This window comes from Crinia signifera, chromosome 3 (assembly GCF_055691185.1).
Source record: "Crinia signifera chromosome 3, ASM5569118v1, whole genome shotgun sequence".
In the NCBI taxonomy this organism is placed as follows: Eukaryota; Metazoa; Chordata; class Amphibia; order Anura; family Myobatrachidae; genus Crinia; species Crinia signifera.
Window position 1 is genome coordinate 186,967,708 of NC_139219.1, and position 18,714 is coordinate 186,986,421.

General features: G+C 43.2%; 1 protein-coding gene across 5 annotated transcripts in view; it reads left to right on the plus strand.

Annotated features, from left to right (window-relative positions):
* The window catches only part of ORC3 (origin recognition complex subunit 3), a 118,837-nt gene that overhangs the window by 83,150 nt on the left and 16,973 nt on the right, over nucleotides 1-18,714 (plus strand). For all 5 annotated transcript variants that reach the window (XM_083177106.1, XM_083177105.1, XM_083177103.1 and 2 more), the window contains exons 14-15: nucleotides 8,903-8,982; nucleotides 15,902-16,035. In XM_083177106.1, coding sequence (XP_083033232.1) covers nucleotides 8,903-8,982; nucleotides 15,902-16,035 — 214 coding nt within the window. The remainder of the gene's footprint in view (nucleotides 1-8,902; nucleotides 8,983-15,901; nucleotides 16,036-18,714) is intronic.

The following is an 18,714-nucleotide window of genomic DNA, read 5'->3' on the forward strand; positions in this document are numbered from 1 at the left end:
CCTCCCCCCCCCCCGCCCCTCTTTCTTATTTTTAGTTTTTAGTCTGTTTGTTTATGTAACCTATTAAATTATGTAAAGACATTTTTCTAGTGTCCCTATATAGAGTCTCTTTTACAGGAGATCCATGCCTGTTTTATAAAGTATATAAATTATGTTTAATCTAATAAGAGGAGATTAAATTCTGCACGCCTGACTTCCGGATCACGGAGGGACGCGAATCCGGAAGTCTAGGTGAGTGTGGACTCGTTCCTCGATCTCCAGAGGATGATCGGGGCAATGGGGGGGACTCCTGATATCTGCCCTTGGGGACTTCTAAGTAGAGGCTATTTCAGACTTTTTAAATATTACAAATGTACAGAAATAGTAAGTAAGTTTAATTTATATAGCGCACGTTCTCCAACAGGAATCAATAAGATACTGTACTTCTACAACTGTGGTTGATATATGACGATCACGTGATCGGAAAGAAAGATATTTATTGGAATTTTGGAATGTCTGCCTTCTATATATTATATAGAATATGGTTTAATTGATTTTTATGTGTCCTTTTAAATGGTTAATACTATAAGAGTTGCTCCATGAAAAATTAAGATTATTCACGCATGATAGATTGAATGAAGAACCAGCTGTAACAATCAGGAGCCATATTGGCCTATTGGTATAAATATAGGGATCTGACCAGGGGAAAGACACCTTTGAAAAAGCTGAGAACCCCCCAGCAAAATGCGTCGGAACCAGGAACCCCTACTCTCCGCTTCTCTAGTGTGGATTACAAATGTATGTGGACTTCCATTCTGGACTTTGAACCCATTATGGACCCACAGTGACCAATAAACAGGTCCGCTGCGGCTTCTACCACTCCATAGGACTTCAGAATCTGCCAAACAATAAAGATGCAAGATCCATCCTAGGAATCGAGAGTGGTCACACTTTATTTGAAATTTAGCAGCTGACCATCATAAAGGACATCAATATTCCTCTAGTATCTTTCCGGTTTGGAAAAAACTGGGACATATGCTGTCAAAGGGTCCATATAAATATTGCACGTCCAGAGAATTTAATAGTCACGCTATACACAAGTAGGAGAAAATAGGGGTGTCTACTCCCTTGCAATTGCAAATTCAAAGCATATGTTTTAATCTATATGTTTATGTATGTCAATTAATATTTATGCATGTTATTAATTATGGTTTAATACCAAAAATAAATGTTGGTACTGCTTTCCTAGCACGGCACCCATCGCATTAATCGTGTACATTTTTATAAGGCATACAATCTGTGCGATACGTGCGATTTCGGTTTTTAAATCGTATGTATCGTATGAAAAACAGTAGTATAGTAAGGTACGATGCATGCGATTCGATGACTGCGATGTATGCGTTTAAATCGATTTCCGTTGATAGTTTGGGGAGGCATTAACAATGGAAGTGGAGTTGACATTATAAGCACCCAATTTGATGCATCAACACTTAAAAATCACATATCATCTGATTATAAACCACTAAATACAGTGTCATTTTAAATGCACCCCATTCTTAACACCACCCCCACTATGAACGCCAACCCGAAGCGTGGCGAGCAGCGGCGGTACGCGTCCTCCGACCTTTTCATACCCCCACTATCCACGTTGGCGGGGAGTTTATTTTATAAAGTGTGGCGAGCCACCGAGCCCAAATCGTGGCGAGCGGACGCGGATACCTGTGAAGCCCGCGAGGGGACGCGGATACCTGTGAAGGTATCCGCGTCCCCTCGCCACGCTTTGGGCTCGGTGGCTCGCTGCGCTCGCCACACTTTATAAAATCAACTCCACGCCGACGTGGATAGTGGGGGTATGAAAAGGTCGGAGGACGTGTACCGCCGCCCCTCGCGGGGCACGCTTCGTGTTGGCGGACATAGTGGGGTGGTGTTAAGAATGGCTTCACATGGAATCACTTCACATACAACCAAAAGGAAACACATTTGATTCTTTATCGTATAAGCACCACCACCACCATAGTAAAATAACATGAAAATCATATCACATTGCATGCCATGACATACCACTACTTATGATATGTGAAGGCATGTGATAGGATTTACAATGCCCAAGATAAAAAAATATGGTACTTGTTTCCTAGAACGGCCACAATCGCGGGCATCGTGTACCTTAAAGTTAAGGTACACGATGCCCGCGATGGACCCGATTTCCTTTGAAATCGGGGGCATCGCGTCGGTCGCGGCCATTAACATTGCCCCCGACGCGACTGACGCGATGCCCGCGATTTTGCCATAGGCTTCAATGTTAAAATATTTTTTAACATTGAAATCGGGAGCATCGCGTCGGTCTTGTGCCATTATAATGGCACAAGATGAGATGGACTTGATTAAGTCCATCTCACATAGGAAACAATGTGAAATGGGCCAATATGACCCATTTCACATTGTATATGGCCCCGTCGTCACCCCACGATTGACGCCAACCCGAAGCGTGGCGAGCGCAGCGGTGTGCGTCCTCCGACCTTTTCATACCCCTACTATCCACGTCGGCGTGGAGTTGAGAATATAAAGTGTGGCGAGCGCAGCGAGCCACCGAAGCGTGGCGAGCGGACGCGTATACCTGTGAAGTTATACGCGTCCCCTCGCGGGGCTCGCTGCGCTCGCCACACTTTATATTCTCAACTCCACGCCGATGTGGATAGTAGGGGTATGAAAAGGTCGGAGGACACGCACCGCAGCCCCTGGCGGGTTCGCTGCGCTCGCCACGCTTCGGGTTGGCGTCAATCGTGGGGTGGCGGCGTTGAGGGGGTAAAATTGGGGGTCTGGGGAATATTTTACATTGAATCCAATGTTAAATAGGGTCCCAGGGACCCTATTCACATTTGATTGAATGTAAAAATTGGGTCGATCGCGTCGGTCGCATCGCATGCGATGCGACCGACGCGATTTTTCCGACACGACCACCCCGATGCAAATCGGTGTGGCCGTGCTAGGAAACAAGTACCAAAAACTCTTTCATTGCATCAATCGTATGCATCTTATGACATTAAAACAGTACGACCGATGCGATACATGTAATAAAAATTGATACGATGAAAAATCACTGTAGTCGCATAAATCGTATACATCGCATGCATCTTATGGTGCAGAAACACTAAGATGCATGCGATGCTTGCGATTAAGGACCGATACATGTGATGCTTATCGTGGGCGCCGTGCTAGGAAAGCAGTACCTAACTGTTTAATATATTTATTATAGAATTGTTGTGTGGATTAATCTTTCCTCAAAAAAAGCGCAGTTTTCTTTTTCCTTTTCTTTTTGAAACCTAGTAGTGTCCCTGCAAAAATTGCTTAAGTAATTTTTGTCCTTCGAGTGGCCTCTACTGATCAGTAGCACCACTTCACCTCATAGAGGTGAGAAGTAGTTAGCTATCTCTCTCTTAAAAAGGGGAAGCAGTTTGAAATGCTGAGAGGACTAGGTGGGTCAGATATAAAATACCCAAGCCTGTCTGAGGCAGACTTTCAAATGTGGTGTAACCAGGCCTAGCCCTCCACCAGCAGCACCTGTACTTCACAGGACATAGCTTTGTCTGACAAATAATACATGACCGTAACCAGTATAAGTTGTGGAATTCTAGAAGTTAATAGCAGTACATCACCTTATTATACCTGCATTTCAATCAATTGTACTATATCTTTGTTTAATGGACTCAATTATGACCCATTCCTTGTCAGTTAGCTGTTTAGAGGTTTGCATTTGTTTTAGTGCTTTATTGAAAAGAAAATTAAATCATGTAAGAAACTGTAATGTATGCACTGTACCATGGCAAGAATCAGGTGCATTATAACTCACGGCTTTGGACTGTTACTGGTACCATATACCCCTTTCACATTGCAAATGCCCGGTTGCACCTGGGATTTGGACACAGGTTTGTTACCCCCACAGCGACCCGGCAATAAGCAGGGTTGCTGATGTCTGAAAGGGGGCGGGGCGGCGGTGTGTCATCGTGGGTGGGGGTAGAGTTAGCACGAGGAGCTGACGCTGCCTCCTCACTTTAGTATGAACAGGACCTAGGCTTACATGTCCACACTGCACAGCAACCCGGGTCCAACCTGGGACTATCCCATCTTTTAACCTGGGTCAGAATGCCGGGTTGCTGGAATCGAGTAATTTCAAAAGGCCCTTTCACACCACACGTCGACCCGGCAACAACCCGGTTCAGACCCACGTTATTTATACAAGGTGAAAGGGGTGTGGGTTGTTAGGTCTACAACAACTAGGTCAACAAGCATTTGGTCTAGATCGACTTGGGTCTAGGTCGACATGGGCAAGGTCGACAGTCAAAAGGTCAACATGGGGTTTTTCCACTGTTTTTTTGAAAGGGGTATAAATGTGATACATGGAAATATTGATTGGTCAGCGGATAGGTTGGGTGGTAAATAAGAAGAACCTGTAAGCATGTGCAAGGTGGCTGATGGTATATTATAATACAGACTAGTCCTACAGAACAGAATTTAGTCTCTGGATCCTAAACTGGCAGTGAATGAAAATATATATAAATGTTTTTTCTTTCTGTAAATTCTCTAAAAAAAACTATCACTTACAAACAAAATCCATTTACCTTATGGATTATCAGTACTAGTTGATGAAATACTGTGAATCTCATTGTAACCAAAAGATGGCACTGCTAGAAGAGAAAATGATGTAAGACTTTGTTCTCAACTCCAGCTACATTATGGTACAATCATGTGTATGTCTTATTTTGTATAATATATATACCACAGTTGTATTGTAAATGAAGTAAGTTGACCTGCATTTTAAATTTGCTGCTTGAACAGGCATGCTTCTAATATGTATAAATAATAAGACACAAACATGAACTTGTTTTTTAGTTTTAGCTAACAAAATAATTTATTTGAATGACCAATATATGTTGTGGGTGCGTCGGCAGGTGTGTACCAACAGGATGACGATGTATACATACATATGGAGTCGGCCCTGCAGCACAACCGATGGCTGATATATGTGCAGATATATTGGTGCGTTGACCACCCATAGGCCACTGGTAACTGCTATTAAAACTGGGTGGGCACATGTACATGTCCACTCAGTTGTGACACCAGGCACAACATATTAGGCCAACGATAAGTGTGCATGCACTTACTCATCATCAGATAGGTCAACGGTCAGACTAGTGTGTTTCCAGCATAAATGCCAATGTTTTGTTAATTTGAGATGCACTGGCAAGCTGATGCTAGAAAGGCTTCCAGTAGTTTTACGGGAAGCAGCTTAGTAGATGATTTTTGCTCGTAGCTTATGGAGAGTCTGATGGGGTTTTCCTCCTGATATTACAACATTTTCATTTAAATCCTGTTTTTGTATAATAATTTTTTTTTAAAGAAAAGTAAAAAAAACTGTGCCACGGGTGCACAATTTATATTTATCTTCTGCTACTCTTAACAGTGTGCTTTCAATCTTCAATCAAATTTTTCTTTTAATGACATAACACCTAGTAGATCAGAATGATTTTTATTTCATTATAAGGTGTAGGACCCGACTGAATTTTCTTTGGAATGGACTACTACATGCTCCACAATGGAATCTTAAACCATTCTTCATGCAAAACTTGTTCAAGTTCCCGGAGTTATGTTGGAGGAGAATAATGTGATTGAACCCTGTTCTCCAATACCAACTACAGGGGCTCTATGATATTGAGGACCAGCGATTTGGCATGGAAGATAACACACGACACCTTGCATGCTCTGAAAACTCATGATTTGATGATACAAGCAGTATGAGTCGATGCCTGATTATCTTGGTACTAGGTGATACCTGCCCAAAAATAATGTATAGGATGGATCTGGTCGGCCGAAATGTCTACATAGTCCTTGTCAGTGACTGAACTGTGCATGGTGATAATGGGGCTGGCAGAATACCATCATCACCAACCCTCCATCATGCTTCACTATTGGCATCAGGCAGTGCTGATCGTACACTTGATGTTCTCCACACGTAAACTCGTCCTGCGGTTGGGAACAGAGATAAGGACATTGCTTGGCAATCCATAATTTTTGAGTGTTACACCTCTCTCTCCACTTACTGGCATAAGAGGCTTGGCAGCTCATCCATGAATATCATACTTGTGGAGTTCCCTCTTCACTGTTCTTCTAGACTTCTAGGGGTGTGGAACATGAGAATTCAGCTCAGCAGTCACTTTTGCAGAGGTTGCCTTCTTATTTTTGGGCACAATCATCCTCAATGCCCTTCTGTCTCTAGCACTTGATTTACACTTTTGTCCATGCTGACATTTAGCTGACTATGTTTTTCCAGAAATGATATATACCATCTTTACCTTTGAAACATTTCCTCACATTGGCCCTTATTCTGGTTGGTGCGGCCAGAGCCGCACACGGTGCTCTGGCCGCACAAACCAATCCCCGCCCACGAGACGGATCGCCACGGCCGTCCGTACACGGACGGCTGGCGATCCGCATAAAAATGGTGGGGCGTACGCCTCCACCATGGTGGGAGCTGCCCCCTGCATTCGATGGTCGTCGACCATCGAAGGCAGGGCCGCACGCCACAGCAGCTCCCGCAAGCTGAGACCACACGGACAATCGTCCGTGTGTTAGCTTGTATGGGGGCTGAGAGCTGACATCCGGCGACGTCAGCTTTCCGCCCCCATCAGTGGCGTCATACCCTCATTAGCATGCATACGCCCCGCGTTTGCATGGGAACGCCCATGAAACGCGGGGCGTATACATAGGGAAATGAGGGTATGAAGCCCCTCACGCCCCTATACGCCCCCTTTGCGGCGGACGAAATACGTCTGCGGCGAATGGGGCTGCACATGCGCAGATTGACCTCTGCGCATGTGCAGACTAAAAACATCGGCGGTACGGCCGCACGCGGGCCGTACCGCACGATGCAGAATAAGGGCCATTATTCCAAATAAACTCGGTACTGTGGCCCCAGCGCACCCACTAGGTGGGCTCCAACAATTTGCCCTTTCTGAAAGTCAATGAAATCAGACATTTACTAATGTCTGCACAGAACGACTCACACCTCCAACCTCCTTAACAGGTTTCCTCTCATATGGGAGACACAAACTATTTTGGCACTACTGTACATATTATTTTACATCTTCAACTTTAATTTAACATAAGATTGATGTATGATGTTTATTTCATTATAGAGGAATATAGGAATGTGTCTTAATTTTTTGTTTTTGGTAGACTCTGTTCCTTTAACCTGTGATCTGTAACGTCCTCCTATCCTCCATGAATAGGTTCATGTTATGATGCCTCACAAACCCCTCTCATATATGTATGTATTGTATGTGTGTGTGGTGGTCATTGGGGCTTAACTTCACAATCAGCATGAATCCAGAACAATGGGGCCGATTCCTACCTGATCGTAGAGCTGCAACTTTTTGCAGCCCTGCGATCAGTTAGCCACCCTCCAGTCTGAGAGGAGGGCCACCACTGTGCACAGCTGCAAATGGCTTTGCAACTATGCAAAGAGGGTGTAATCCACTCACCATCAAATGGATTCCCCCCCACCCCCGAGTGCAGGGAGATCGGGGCTGCTGCGTTTTTGTGCGGCTCTCCCAGAAAACTCTGGCCATCAGTAAGCTTACGGCCTTCAATCACACGCCATCGCTGGCTGTGGTGTACAGAGGGCTCATGCATGCACACCGTGGACCCTTCGCAAACACGGCGGTCCTCTGTTAATCGACAGTGCTGCCAATTTGCAGTACCATGGTCAGGACTGAATCGGGCCCAATATCTTTTCTTGTAAACTGTTTCACTCCCCGTATTTTTCGGAGGCTGATAAAATCTAGATCCTATATTTCAAATAGGTGACTTCTTCGAACAGTGTGATCTATAGAAAACATACATACCATAAAATGAACCCAAAAAGCCAGGAATAGTTTTCAGCTCCTCTGGCATCCCATGACTCTCCAAGCAGAAAATATTAGTGTAAAAATGTAAAACCAACATCGGTGGCACTAGGAATAAATAAGACCAGACTGCTGTGTACCCAACGTTTCAAAGCTGTAATGCAGGGTGCAGAAATCAACAGAAAAACAAAGAGCCTCTATGCTCCTGCTCGTACAGTACCTAACATAAAAACACTGTGGTCTTGGCATAAGTAAGACCGTTCTAATGCACCAGAAGACCACTCCGCTGCTCTCACTAATCTATCACACCTGGGACCACACACACCATGCCGCTAGCCGATTACTCAGTTGCCACAGGCCAAGTCCATAGAGGCTTGCTATTTTTTAAGATTAATGATTTCTGTGAATAAACTGATGTGTGCACTATGATGCACCTCCTCTGTTTTAATATTCTACAAGTGATGAGTGCATGTTGCATTTTGCTTTCTTCCAATGTCTTTTGCACATCATGACCCTCATCCATGCATTGCTATTAATACAATCTGCAGCACAGGTCACTGCCTACCACAAAATCTGTAAACACTGGGAGCATTCTGATGATTGCACTGTTCTCTCTCTTACCACATAAGGTATGGAGCCATGCAGATGAATAGGAGACTAAGAAACAAAACATAAATATTCTGAACCTAGCATATGCACCATAAATTTTAAAATCCTAAACCTTCTGAAGAACAAAGAACAAAAATCCAGCATAACAAACAGTGAGATGGAGCTCCTGAATGCCTGGTGTTTATGTGTACTACTGAGTGATATCACTGGCATTATAAGCTAAACCTTGCCACTAGCAAATGAGTGCCCTGTTACAGACTATGCTCCTGTGTCCATACAGGTCTGCATATTTTCTGAGGCATTAATACACAATTATATTGCAGTGATTGAATGTAAACACCAGTTCTGTTAACTCTGTATATACTTTTGGAGAAGCATTTGCATTATTATTGAATGTTCTGTTTTGTTTGCAGATTAGAGAACTTTACTGTACTTGCTTGGAAAAAAACGTGTGGGATACAGAAGAGTACAGTTCAGCATTACAGCTTCTTAGGTAACTTGTTTTAGAACCATTGTTGATAACCTACTCCAAACGGTATACTATTTTCTGTTACCTTGAATACTATGGGGTATATTCAATGCGGCCGGCGAGGGTTTTTTTTGGTGAGGATTGACAAGGATGTCTTGTTTTCTTGCTCGACAAAACCGCATTGAATATACCCTATAAGTAGGTGTCCTTCAGCCTCTCAACCACCTGACGGTGAAATGTAGTAGCAGGTTTCCCCCCTTTCTAACTATGTGGCCGCTGTCCGCTTAGGGATGAAACAGACATGTATTTATCGGGTATAGGTCATAGAGTCGACAGCACTAAGGTCGAAATGCATTTAGTCGACCACTGAAGGTCGACATGCATCAAGGTCGACATACCTGAAGGTCAACATGGGGTTAGGTCGAAAGGTCGTCATTGGGTTTTTCACTTTTATATCCCGAATGTCAACACAGTCGACATGGACACTAAGAAAGAGCACCGAATGGCTCAATGCGCTTCCGAACTATTTTATTCTCCCGCCGCACCCTAGTGGATGGTAGGGCATGAAATACTGCCTGCCGGCACATGTTGGCTCAGAAAATAGTGAAAAACCCCATGTCAACCTTTTGAATGTCAACCTAGCCCCAGTCGACCTAGGGACCTGTTGACCTAACCCAATGTTGACCGTCAGGTGTGTCGCCATTGATGCATGTCTACATTCAGTGGTCGACCCAGTGCAAGTCGACCTTCCCCGTGTCGACCTGGTGACTGTATCCCGTATTCTTAGTTACTCAGAGTAGTGCTCTGGGGCATACTGGAAGGATCGCTTGCTCTTTGAGTACAAAAGTACTAGGGTTTCATTGGTTAATGTTCTTGTTTGTGAATGTTCTGGAAAAGGGTCTGTGTAATCCTTGCTCAGAGCTTCTGTCACAAATGAATTGGGACTGCTTCTGTGGGAACAGCATGAACTCTAAACTTTAAATGTGTATTGCCAAATGTCCATTAGCGCGAGTGTGCAAACTGATTCATTAATCCATATGGGCCTAATACAATTTGGAACAAAATTGACAGATGAGGTGATGAATAGCTGGTAATTGCACATGTACATGAAATTCACAGCAATGTCAGAAGCTCAGACTTACCTACAGTATACCAGGCAGCGCACATGGAAGCGGTACATCTGTCAGAATGAACTTAGGTCTACAGTCATTAGGTCGACCCCACTAGGTCGACTGGCAGGAAGGTCGACCTGACTTAAGGTCGACATGGGCCAAGATCGACATGACTTAAGGTCGAATTTGCATAAAGGTCGACATGAGGAAGGTCGACTGGTCATAAGGTCGACATGGGTTTTTCACTGTTTTTTATCCGAATGTCGACACAGTCAACATGGACACAGTTGGCAATGAGAATCGGACCCTCGCGATGCTTCGGGCACGGTGCCTCGCTGCGCTCGGCACACTATTTTATTCTCCCACCACGCCCTAGTGGATGGTAGGGCATGAAATACCGCCTGTCGGCACATGTCGGCTCAAAAAACAGTGAAAAACCCATGTCGACCTTATGACCAGTCGAACTTCCTCATGTCGACCTTTATGCAAATTCGACCTTAAGTCATGTCGACCTTGGCCCATGTCGACCTTAAGTCAGGTCGACCTTCCTGCCAGTCGACCTAGTGGGGTCGACCTAATGACTGTAGACCTAAGTTCATTCTAATAGATGACCGCTTCCCGCGCACATATATGAGCCTTGGACCTATATACAGGCCCTGCAGGCTGTAAGTATTGCATACTGTGGGACACAACCAGGCACAGAAGTACAGCACCCAGAGCGGGCTCATGCTGCTGTAACAGCAGATAGGTGGACAGTGCAATAACCTGACCACTTAATTTGGATCACAGCTCAGCTCAGCAATTGTGAGTGTGGTCCAGTTCATGATCTTTAAATAACTAATGCTGCTTTCCCACTGCCTAAACGGGTAAAGACCAGGTATTTGTAAACGGGTCTTTAAATGGGTAAGAGCTATAAAGACCCTTTCCCACTGCAGCTCTTAAACAGTAATTTGCCATTTAAATGCCGTTTTTGTCACATTCACATATACCCGTTTAACCCCATAGTAAACATGGGCTGTCATATAGAATGGACTTTTATGCCCCCACAGGCCCACACTGATGACGTTTTGAGAGAACAAAAGGAGGGGGTGGGGAGTGGTCTGATCAGTGTTTCAGGGATTACTTCAGGGGTCTGCGGTCGCAGCATGTCCTCATTAAACAGGGGTGTGGATGTTGTGGTCTGGGCTAGTTCCACAGGTGGGGTTAATGTTTGTTCTGCACACGACTGTGCAGCTTCATGCTGACTTTCGGCTGCTGCCAGGCTAGATGATAATGCTACTGGATTAGCAAGTGCAGAATGCCCGAAAACCGCCATGTATTGGTCGAAGTACAACCACTCCCTATGTGCAGAGCCGCTTCAGTTCCGGTTCTGGTCTAGTACAGTACATTGTGGAATAAGCGTTTCAATGCCTTCAGCTTATTTATAATTTGTGTAGTGGTTCTTATAAATCCTGATGCTGCCATCATATTGCTGATATTATGGTATATTGTAGCATCCTTTACCATACCGGTCATCTGACACATGATTTCTTCTTCCCCATGAATTCAAAGGAGTTCCCTGATCTCCTCCTCTGTCCAACTGGGCATGGTAGCAGAATGTAAACAGCAGTACAGCACAAAAACGTTTTAGCTCTTCTCTGTCTACTGTGATTACTTCCTGGATTACTTCCTGGATGTGGTGACTGTACAGTCATCACCAGCAGGAAGCCAATCATGTTCTTAACCTTTATTATTATTACTAAATACCATTTTAAGACCATTTCCCACTGGCAAAAAAAGTCTCTTAAACGGGTAAAACTCTGCTTTTTACCCATTTTAAAAAAAGTGGTATTTTTAAACGGGTACAGCAACCTGGAGCATTCCTACTGCAGCTCTACCCATTTAAAAAGGCTAAAAAAAATGGCAAATTACCATTTAAGAGCTGCAGTGGGAAAGGGGTATAAACAACAAATAAGGTTTTTGGAATGTATGATGAATCCATGGATGATTTATATGTTTTAAAACTTACACCTAAAGTGTACAGTTTATGCATTAGCATTAGTGTGGCCAATCCCGGGATCGGGATCGGCGGGATCCCGGGATTTGGCCGGGATTTGAATCCCGGGATTGGATCTTCCAATCCCGGGATTTCGGTATTATATGCGCATGCGCATATCTAATGCCGGGCAGCGTCTGAGCGAGTGCTCAGACGCTACCCAGGAGTTCCTGATCCCCAGACTGCAGTCTGGAGCTGGTATGGGCAGTCCGACCTGCGCAGCGTGACCTCTGACCATCACGCTGCGCAGGTCGGACTGCCCATACCTGCTCCAGAGTCATCTCTGACCTAGCCCGGACCTGGCAGCGTCGGCCGCCCGCTCTGCTGCCCGCCCGCTGGACCAGACCTGGCAGCGTCGGCCGCCCACTCTGCTGCCCGCTGGACCGGACCTGGCAGCGTCAGCTGTCGGCTCTGCTGCTGCTGCTACCGCCGACGACGCCTCCCGCTCCTGTCTGCCCTGCTCCTGGCCGCCGGTGTAAGTAAATGAATGTGCGGGGCGGCTGAAGCAGGGGGTGGACTGGGCTTCTTGTTTTATTGTAGCGTGTTTTTTGGCCTAAACTAATTTAGAGATGCCAATCACGGGGATCCCGTGATTGAGCATTTTTTAATCCCGATTCCCGGGATTGAAAAAATGCCCCGGGATTGGCATCCCTAATTAGCATATACTATATTATATTAAGTGCTATCTGGCAGTATATGCTTCATTAGAAGATCATTCTGAAAACAAAGAGCAGTTTTTCAGTAACTGCGTTCTATTCTGATGCTGGCATCTTATTTTAGGGAAGTAACTCTATTACGTCTTAGCATTTGTGCAATGTCCTTTTCTCTTACATTGCCACATTTCATATCTGGTGCACTGTTGTCAGAGTATGTCCTGAGTTACCCCAGAATTGCTATGTTGTATCTGGTGCTTATCTGTGATAATCCTATCATTGTTATCATAATGATTTTGTGAACCTATACCACTCAGGATATGGTCTCATTGTGTACAACACTGTGAAAGGTTAACACAGTGTTAACCTTTTCAAAATGTTAGTGTCTATGTAAATTCTACAAGCTCATTTATTTTTAGTACTGGTTGCAGAGTTATGTTTAATTATTCTCTGTGTAAATAAGAAAACATTCAGGCAGATATGCAACTACTTCCGATCCATAATCGGGGGTAATTGTATTGCCGCAGGGCTATTCTGTTAGCCCCGATTAGCCTGTCCGTGCCAAGCATTCTCAGGAGTGTAGCAAAATCCCTGTAACCGGAAGAAAACAGTGTTTTTTCAAGTAAACATTTCACTGACACCGTGTATTTTCGGGTGAAATGGTCTTCTCTTCGGCCGTCCAAATTGGATAGCCCAAAAAAGGGTGAAGATACACCCAATCATTTTTCTCTGGTAATTGAATATCAGCCTTAGGGAGAGATTCCTGAAGCAGTGAAAAGAGGGGAGAAGGTGCACATTTACAACCAGTCAGCTTTTATCATCTATCAAGAGCATTCCATAAAATTATAGCATTTAGTTGGTTGTCATGGGTAACTTTTACACTGACTTCTTTTCTCCACTCTTTTCACTGCTTCTTGAATATAATTACTCAAATTCATGCTTGTTTTCGCCAATCCGCGTGCTATCCAACTGCAGGTGAAGTCCCTGAAAATCTTTATCTGATCGCTGGAAATTTTCTGATGGTCAATTATATTAAATAGTTTGAGTGTTAATTCAACCTGTTATAATTCTGACTTTTGGATATAATTGGCACTGATTGAGTACCCCCCCTTAATGTGTCAGGAAATTATATCAAATAAAATGCTATAAAATATAAATAAAAAAATAACAGAACTTATATAATATTCGCGTTGTGTTGTGTGTACTGAAGTGGAAATAATATCCTCCAAAGTAACACACAGCTAAAATGACAAAGTTGACATGTCACTTTGAAACACCATGTTTGCTTATTTTTCTGTTTGCCACTGGCATTGTCTGACATTCCAGGAGGTTAGAAAGAAAGATGACCTTATAGGAGAGGAAAGAAAAGGTCATCTCAACTGTTCCTTCATTTCAAAAGCACTTAATTTGGATTCAAGGACCCAGTTTTATATTGTGTTTTTTTATTTTATTTAGCAACTGTGTCAATTCCTAACACTTAAATAATTACTCTGTGGATTTGCTATTTTGGTTTCCTGTTTTCTTATGATGATGATGTATGTGACTAATTATACCCCATTCACACCACAAAGCAAATTACCGGGTTAAAGCTTTTCAACCCGATAATGTTCCGGAAAACCCGGGTTTTACGGTGGTGTGAAAGGGTAAGCACGGGTCTTAAATCCAGGCACTCCGACCCTGCTCTTTACCCTGCTTATAGACATAACATGCCAGCACTCTTGGAATCTGTACTCCCAGGTAGCGCTGAACACGCTGGGCTCCCCTGACAGACCCTAGAGGTCCACTAGGCATCTGTCTCACCAAAGGCGGCTGACATTTTTGGTGTGCCTTTTAAAGCAGATTCCATGGGGGCAGCAAGACCACATAGGATCTGCTGAGGCTGGGCGCCCCTGCAGTGTTTGGTCTGTGGTGGCGTTTTTAGGCCACTAATTCCTTTTCTTTCCCTTATAAAAGAAAGATCTTTATTGTTGCTGTGTTACTGTGCTTATCTGGGCCATAATGGCCAAACAATGTTACATGGAAATTAACATACTATGGGGCCAGATCCACTAAGCTTCAAAAGTGATAAAATGGAGAGTGATAAACAGACAGCCAATCAGCTCCTACCTGCCATGTCACAGCCTGTGTTTGTCAAATATCAAACAGTAGCTGATTGGCTGGTTGTTTATCACTCTCCATTTTATCACTTTTGAAGCTTAGTTCATCTGGCCCTGTATGAGATGATTGCCAGTGGTTCTGATGGAGTTCACATCCTTGGTCTTTTGTACAGTATGCCGAAAGAAAATATATACATTATTTTTATTACTTGGGACAAGCAAAATAAACTATCCAAAATAAAAGAAAAATAATGTGGAGCGCTGGAAACGGATCAATTGGATATTACAAAGTTAATTTATTGTATTGTTGAATTATTAAAATAAAAATAAAAAAAGACATCAATGACAATAATATAAAATGGTGTATGTATAAAAGTTTAGACAATGAAGGTTTATACTTATGTATCTGGAACACTGCTTATTTTATCTTGCTCCCATATAAATACTGGGCTCCTTGATCAACTGGATTTAAAACCATTTGATGGTATGTAAAACAGAATACCGTGCTGGATTGCGAAGATAACGCTGGAGGATGATCCTGTTCCCAATTTATTGTGGGGTCCTCACAATGGTGCGAAATTTGTAATCCACAGTGGGTTGGTTCATGCTGGAGGATGATCTTATTCCTGGATGTTGGAAAGGTCCTCACGATGTATGTGGAATTGGGGATCCACAGTGGGTGGGAGATGAAGTTCCAAGCAAGGGGGGAGCAATCCGGGTACTCAAGCAATGAGGGGGTCCAAGGGTGGGCAGGGAGTGGTGAACTGCAGTGTCCAGAAAGCCTTCAGAGTCCAAGGTAAAAGTGCTGCCTAACATTTTTCGTCATAACCTTACGACTTTATCAAAGTTACGTAAGGTTACGACGAAACATGTTAGGCAGCACTTGCTACTTTTAACTTTAAGCTTTATATCAATACTGAAAAAAATATATATTTCCCATAATACACTTTCTTGGTTACAATGCATGTAGTTTACATTTGGGGTTTGCAGCAGATCAGTTTGTGAAAATCTTACTTGATTGATTTACTTTCTAATTTGTGTTTGCAGGATGTTGGCAAAGGATGAGCTTGTGGCCACACTTCAGAAATGTGTGGAAGTTTTAAAACCGTATTCTGGAAGACAGCTTGGCAAAGTATTGAAAAAGCTGGAGGAGTTCCTGATTCTTTTCCAGTGTCTTAAAGGTAATTGTGTAGCAATGGGGCCCACGCTGCTGGCAGGGGATAGAGACAAACACATGGCAAAAAGGAAGGTTTATCTAGTGTCCACCCACCTGTATATACACTAATAGTCCCTTCTCCTCTTAGCCATCTGGAATCTAGGTTTGTTAGGACATTTTTTCTGAGGCATTGTAAAGTGTAATTGTGCGCGTGCGTGTATGTATGTGTGTGTGTGTGTGTGTGTGTATGTATATATGTATGTGTGTGTGTGTGTGTGTGTGTGTGTGTGTGTGTGTATGTATGTATGTATGTATGTATGTATATATATATATATATATATATATATATATATATATATATATATATATAACTTGTCTGCTCCTTAATACTTGTTATTTGTAGTACATGTAGGGGGGGGGCAGGAACAAATTCTGCTCACATATAAAGTCACAGTATTCTGTTGAAATTAAGCTATTTCCTTAATAGGAATAATTGGTATAATAGTATGCACGTTACCTACAGGTAAGTATGGTGTTAATGCTCCCCCAATGGATGTGGGAATCCGTTCTAAGGACACCACCATATGTGTTGCAGCAGGAGCCGGGTGAAGATAGTGAAAAACTGCTCCAATATCGTACTGAGGAGGCCCCAAATGCAGGGATCCGCTCTCAAAGCACCGCTGTACCAGATATCGCAGTGGTCGGGCCACGGGTTGCTGTTGCTCTGGTGCCGTGCCGAGAATAGCAATAGATGTTTTGATGGCAGCACTACTTGCGAGCGTCTTGTTCTCCGGCTTGTGATAATAAGCAGGGCTTGTGCCAGCCGCAAATAGTCCCAGACTCAGTCTCCTCTGACGAATGAATGGGCACCAGTGCAATCTTGTTAGGCAAATGGTGCTGTGGACAAATGATGAGCAGAATCTTGTAGCAGGGTCTAATTATCCTTTCTCTAACTCGTTCCGTTCCTGATGGGAACTTTAAAAAAGACAATTTATGACAGAAAGGTGCCAGAAAACTTGCTGCATAGCAGCAGACTGGTCACAATGCCCATTCTGAGCCCCGCCCACCTGAAGCACCTACAATGGGCAGGTGTGCGTCAGAACTGGACCTTGGATCAATGTAAGGAGTTTGCCTGGTCTAATGAAGAATGTTTTCTTTTGCATCATGTGGATGGCCAGGTACATGTGCATTATTCATCTGGGGAAGAGATGGCCCCAGGGAAACCACTGTGATGCTTAGGGCAATGTTCCTCTGGAAAACCTTGGGTCCTGCTATTTATTTGGGTTATACTTTCACACATAGTACCTAACTAATATTGTTGTGGACCAACTACTCCCTTTCATGGCTATTCCCTGGTGGCAGTGGCCTCTTTCAGGATAATGTACTCTGCTAAACAGCAAAAAAATTTACAAAGAAGAAATTATGAATGATTTCAGTAATATAGTTTCCTGAGTAGGTATATGTACCTGTGTATAAATGTTATTGGCTGATATACAGTATATATTGTTTATTTATCAGTTTCTCATATAGCACACACATATTACGCAGCGCTTTTCAGAGTATAGTTGAACATTCACATCAGTCCCTGCCCCAGTGGATCTTACAATCTATATTCCCTACCACATGTACACGCACACAGACATTCTAGGGGTAATTTGTTGGGAGCCAATTAGCCTACCAGTATATTTTTGGATTGTGGGAGGAAACCGGAGTACCCGGAGGAAACCCAAGCAAGCATGGGGAGAATATACAAACTCCGAACAGTTAGGGCCATGGTGGGAATCGTACCCATGACCTCAGTGCTGTGAGGCAGTAATGCTAACCATTACACCATCCGTACTACCCTATTCTTTATAATGTTATGCTCTTTTGGCATATTGCTAAAATCACTGTTTTTTTTCAGTTATGAACTTGATGACTGTTGGTCAGTTCAGTATAACATTTTTAGAATTTGCCTACAGTACATCACTACATCTATGGCTTTCTCATGTTAAATTGATAGCAAAAAGATCAACGGTACTGGTACGGTACTGCTTTGAAGAAAGTCACTTTGTTTACTTAAAAACCGGGATTATAATGAAAAATGCAAAACTATTCATTGATTAAAGTAAATGCTACCCCCCACTATCCATGTCGGCATGGTGTTGATTTTATATAGTGCAGCGAGCCACCGAGCCCGAAGCGTGGCGAGCCCCGCAAATAGCTTAGTGGGCGCCCACCTAACATATAAGTACCTTTTTATTTGTTGATCAGCCTTCAATCTCTCTTTGAAATTCCATTCAGATGAGAGTTTATGGTCTTACAGTAACTCAATCCTTTATTTCAGAATAAAGCAACAATGCTGTAGCAATTCTAGAGTTTGCCTTATAAAAATGCGAGGAAGTAATATATCATTCTTAGCTGTCAAAACATGTGCTTGTTCTCATTATCACAGAGCGTTCTGAATACCTGGCAATCTTCAGAGATTCTTGCTTTCTGCATTACATGTAGTTACACGTTCTTTACCATTAGCATTTTTCTAATATAGCTAATTAGAGAACAGAATAGAGTGACCAATTATTTTTCATGAGTTTCACTTCTTACAGACCCCATGGGGAAAGAAGGTTGAAAACTATAGCACCAATACTGTAGATCTGCAATATATGTATACATTCCTTTATAATAGTGCCAAGAGTATATCAAATTAAATGAGCAGTTCATACCC